This window comes from Silene latifolia, chromosome 2, assembly GCF_048544455.1.
Source record: "Silene latifolia isolate original U9 population chromosome 2, ASM4854445v1, whole genome shotgun sequence".
Classification (NCBI taxonomy): Eukaryota; Viridiplantae; Streptophyta; class Magnoliopsida; order Caryophyllales; family Caryophyllaceae; genus Silene; species Silene latifolia.
The window spans coordinates 67,680,975-67,685,998 of record NC_133527.1 but is presented as its reverse complement, the minus strand read 5'-3'; the positions used below and the strand labels follow the sequence as shown (position 1 = coordinate 67,685,998).

Sequence of the window (5,024 nt, the reverse complement as noted above, 5' to 3'; positions counted from 1 at the left end):
GAATAACTTCCCTAATCATTAGTAGAGGTCGCTATCGAGGCGGGCGGGATTAGGTGTTCGATCAAAAGAGCTTCCTAATACGTACCCTCACCCCTTACTCCAGATATCTGTGAACACCCGTGTTCATTGGCATCCACGAGAGTCATTCTAGACATAGAATGCTAAGGGTAACGATTGCTTAGTGTTCATGTCACTACTTTGTGTCTTGACATGACACGAGGTATTCGAACGGTTCCAATTCCCCATAAAAATTGGTGGCGACTCCATACAAAATGCAAACGCTTGTTTCTCTTCTCTCCCAAGCGCCCCCGTGGGCCCCCGCTGTCCACAGAATTCAGAATTTTTCAAGGCCATTTGATATTTTTAAAGTGTTCTGCAACCCAAACTGCATTAGTGCCGGTCCCTAGGCTTCATACGACATTTTGGTAATTAGAGCTCAGGTTTAACATAATTCCACCTTTGTGTTAGTCTTGGGTTAAGAGAAGCTGTGAGTTAATTATCCCTATGTACCTACAACAAAGACATAAAAACAACCTTGAATGAAGAGAGACTTGCTAGTATTGAGACCAGAATAGAAACTCTTGCAGAAAATGTAGCCATGATCCAAGAAGATAGCCACCTGCCACGGGAAGAGGTAGAGGCAGATGCTTCTTTGTGGGAGCAGGAAAAGGACAGCCACCTCATGGATATGAGTCAGAATCTGAGGAGAGCATCAAAACACAAGATGAGGCTCTCGAACAAGCAGACAAGCATCTAAAGTTAGAAATTCCCAATTTTTCTGGTAGTCTTAACCCTGATGACTTACTAGAATGGATTAGGGATGTTGAAAAAAATATTTAAGTTCAAAAATTACAATGATGCTAAGGCTTGTAAAGTTGCTGTGTTGAAATTAAAGGGATATGTATCATTATGGTATGATAACATTACACATCAGAGATTACGGGAAGGAAAGGAGTCTATTAAATCTTGGCCCAAGCTAAAAAAGAATTTTTTGGATAAGTTTGTTACCAAAGATTATACCCAGGACCTGTTCATTAAGTTGTCTATGCTTAGGCGGGATGAGAGACCCCTTGAGACCTATTTAAGAGAGTTTGAGCAACTAACCTTACAGTGTGAGATAAATGAGAAGCCTGAGCAAAGGATTGCTAGGTTCTTAGAAGGGCTTGATAAGAACATTTCTACTAAGGTCAGAATGCAACCACTTTTGTCATATGATGATGTCGTCAACCTAGCACTCAGAGTGGAGAAGATGGGGAAGTCTAAACCTGCCACACCTAAGCCAAAACCTGTCTATAGACCCTACACTAGTGTTAAAATAATTAAGATACCTAAACCAGTGTCCTAAACAGGAGGAGACAAGGGGAAGGCACCCATGTTCCCTAAGTCCCACCCACCTCCGACTAAGGAAAAGATTAAGTGCTTACAATGCCACGAGTATGGCAACTTCAGGAAGGAATGTCCTTCTAAGAGAGCACTAACATCAATAGAAGTAGAGAAATAGGAAAGAGAGGGTTCAGTTGAGTATGAGGAGGAGCCAATGAATGAGGAGGCAACCTTTGAGGAGGAACCCAATCAGGAAATGATCATGGCTCATCCTGATACAGGTCATAGTCTGGTCTTATGGAGGGTAATGCACTCTCAACAGGCACCCTTGGAGGAGGGCCAAAGATCCCTCATTTTCAGGAGTAGATGTACCATTCAGGGTAGGGTATGCAACTTGATCATTGATGGTGGGAGCTGCACCAATGTAGCATCTGTCACCATGGTTAACAAGCTTAATCTCAGTAACCAGGAGCACCCCAATCCTTACAAACTCAGATGGCTAAACAAGGGAGCAGAGGTCAAGGTGGATAAACAGTGCCTGGTTCCATTTTTAATTGGCAATGTTTATATAGATGAGATATTGTGTGATATGGTCCTTATGGATGCATGCCACTTACTGTTGGGTAGACCATGGGAATTCGACAAGAATTCTATCCACCAGGGGAGGAGCAATACCTATTCCTTCAAACAGGGTAGCAAAAAGATCACATTGACTCCTCTACCACCTAATCTGAAGAACTATAGGAGTCCAACTGTGACGGATGGACTCAATTGAGTTCTATTTCTATGTGAAGTAGAAATGGTCAAGGAAATGCAATAAGAACAGCCTGTTCTCATCTTATTATTTAAGGAAATTCATGAGAATATGGAGCATCAACTGCCAGCATAAGTTAGGCCATTACTGGAGCAATACCAGGATGTCTTCCCTGCTGAATTGCCTACACTGAGAGGTATTAAGCACCAGATTGACCTTATACCAGGACCTGTACTCCCTAACAGACCTGCATACAGGTGTGTTCCTGATGCAACAAGAGAATTACAGAATCAAATTGATGAGCTGATGAATAAGAGATTTGTGAGGAAGTCCTTGAGTCCCTGTGCGGTCCCAGCATTGTTGGTACCTAAGAAGGATGGCACTTGGAGGATGTGTAGCCATCAACAACATCACAGTCAAGTATAGGTTTCCTATACCTAGGTTGGATGACATGTTAGATGAGTTGAGTGGTGCCAGGATCTTCTCTAAGATTGATCTTAGGCAGGGTTATCACCAAGTGAGAATCAGAGAAGGTGATGAGTGGAAAACTGCCTTCAAAACTTAGCAAGGGCTCTATGAATGGTTGATTATGGAATTTGGGTTATCAAATACCCCGAACACTTTTATGAGATTAATGACAGAAGTGGTGAGGCCTTGTTTGGGAAGATTTGTTATGGTGTACTTTAATGATATCTTATTCTACAGCAAAACCATAGGAGAACATTTGAGCCACCTTGAGAAAGTATTCCAAATCCTGAGAGGCAGCAAATTATTTGGAAAATTGGATAAATGCACCTTCTTGGCATATGAAATTAAGTTCTTAGGGTATATCATCTCTGGGAGAGGGATTTCTATGGATTAATATAAGATTGATGCTATTAAATCTTGGCCAATTCCTAAGAACATCACTGAAGTAAGGGGATTCCATGGCCTTGCTTCCTTTTACAGAAGATTTATCAAAAACTTTAGTGCTGCTACTGCCCCTATCACAGAGTGTATAAAGAAGGGAGAGTACAAATTGACTGAGAATGCTCATCAACCATTCAATTTGATCAAAAGAATGTTGTGTGAGGCACCCATTCTCAGGCTACCTGACTTCAGCTATTTTTTTGAGGTAGAATGTGATGCAAGTGGTGTTGGCATAGGAGTTGTATTGATTCAAGAGAGGAAGCATTTTGCCTACTTCAGTGAGAAGCTAAGTGGAGCCAAGCTAAGCTACTCCACTTATGACAAAGAATTCTATGCAATTGTCAAGGCTCTTATGCATTGGAGCCACTACTTGAAACCAAAACCTTTTGTGCTGCATTCAGATCATGAAGCTTTGAAATATATCAATGGCCTGCACAAATTGAATCACGGGCATGCCAAGTGGGTTGAGTTCTTACAATCCTTCACATTTTCAAGCAAGTACAAAGAGGGTGAGCAAAACATTGTTGCTGATGCACTGTCTAGGAGATATTCATTGTTGTTAGTTATGGAACAGAAGGTTCCTGGGTTTGAGTTCATGAAGGAGCTATACAAAGATGATCCTTATTTTTATGAGGACTTGTTAGCTCAGACAGAAGCGACTAAAATCCAGGGAACCAAATTCTTGCTGCAGGAGAGTTTCCTGTTCCATGGGAACAAGCTATGTGTCCCAAGAGGCTCCTACAGAGATCAGTTGATCAAAGAAGTGCACTCCGGTGGGTTAGGAGGTCATTTTGGGGTCCAAAATGTTAGGTTCATTAACCCCTATTATACTCATCTAATTCATTTTATAAATTACCCATAATTTATATTTATGTGGATCTAGTGCATGCAAGATGTTAATAATCAAAATAAGGAGAAAACGATTTTTCTTACATTGGTGAGATGGAATATTGGGCACAAGTAATGACTCCTTCCTTATTTGTTCTTGAGCTTAAATGTATTGGATGATCCTCCAAAAATCTCAAGTGTAGAGATTCTCCTCTTGTTGCACCCAAAACAATTACCCTTAATAATAATATACTAATTAACTAGATTAATATTTAAGTAATCCTTAAATATTCTAATAAAAATTTATTACTACACTAGTAATAATATGAAGTAGTATTAGAAATTAGATGAACAATATTTAGGGAGATTAAAAACTATTTTAGAGAGAGTGAGGAGGAAAATGAATAAGTATGATGAAAATGCATGAATGAAAATTTAAGAACATTTTCTCCTTTTGTTAGAGGGGAGCCGGTTTTGGAAGGGCAAGAAGGCCAATGCATGGCCTTCACCCTTTTGCTTTTTCTCTTATCTAAAACATAGGCATGTAAGACTATATTTTAGGTAATTATCATGCTTTATATTAACAATTAAAGTAAAACATCCACTTACCTCAAAACCCCAATATTTCGGTCCATACAAAAAATGGACATCCATTTTATGTTTGTGATTTTGTCAACTGTAATTTGTTACGTCATGTGTTACACACCATGTCCATATCTATTTTTAATGCATATCCATCCAAATAAATATCATTTCTCAATAAGTTATTTAAGTATGACAAATTAGCTAGTAATTTATGATCACAATAATTTAAAATGGTTTATGTTAATGTGTTTCTACAACATTTTGTGATCACAATTAACCATTCATTCTTTTCTCAATTGTTTCATAAACAATAATTAATTTTAGTAATGAAAATATTTCAATTACTAAAATAACTCTTATTTAATCAAATTACAATAAGATATAAATATTCTCACTCACAAATAAATTGTTCAATTTTAAGAAGTTAATTAACTTGTATCAATATACAATTAATTAAATAATCAATTAAGGTAATTGTCCTATAGGTGTGACCTTAAGGGATCAACTGATCACCATCGTCAAACGACAGTAATGTCAAACTCTAGTTAGCCAATTATTACCGATTAATGTTGATCAGTTGACTTTATAATTGAATCAACCCTTACGTATTCTTAATTTGAGATTT

The 5,024-nt window shown here is 38.3% G+C and overlaps 1 protein-coding gene across 1 annotated transcript; it reads left to right on the top strand.

Moving 5' to 3' along the window:
- Nucleotides 1-1,537: 1,537 nt before the first annotated feature.
- LOC141640915 (uncharacterized) lies at nt 1,538-4,354 on the top strand. The gene is made up of 4 exons (XM_074449594.1): nt 1,538-2,077; nt 2,240-2,497; nt 2,946-3,796; nt 4,276-4,354. The coding sequence occupies exons 1-4, from the start codon at nt 1,538-1,540 to the stop codon at nt 4,352-4,354; spliced, it is 1,728 nt and encodes a 575-aa protein (XP_074305695.1).
- The last annotated feature ends 670 nt before the right edge of the window (nt 4,355-5,024 follow it).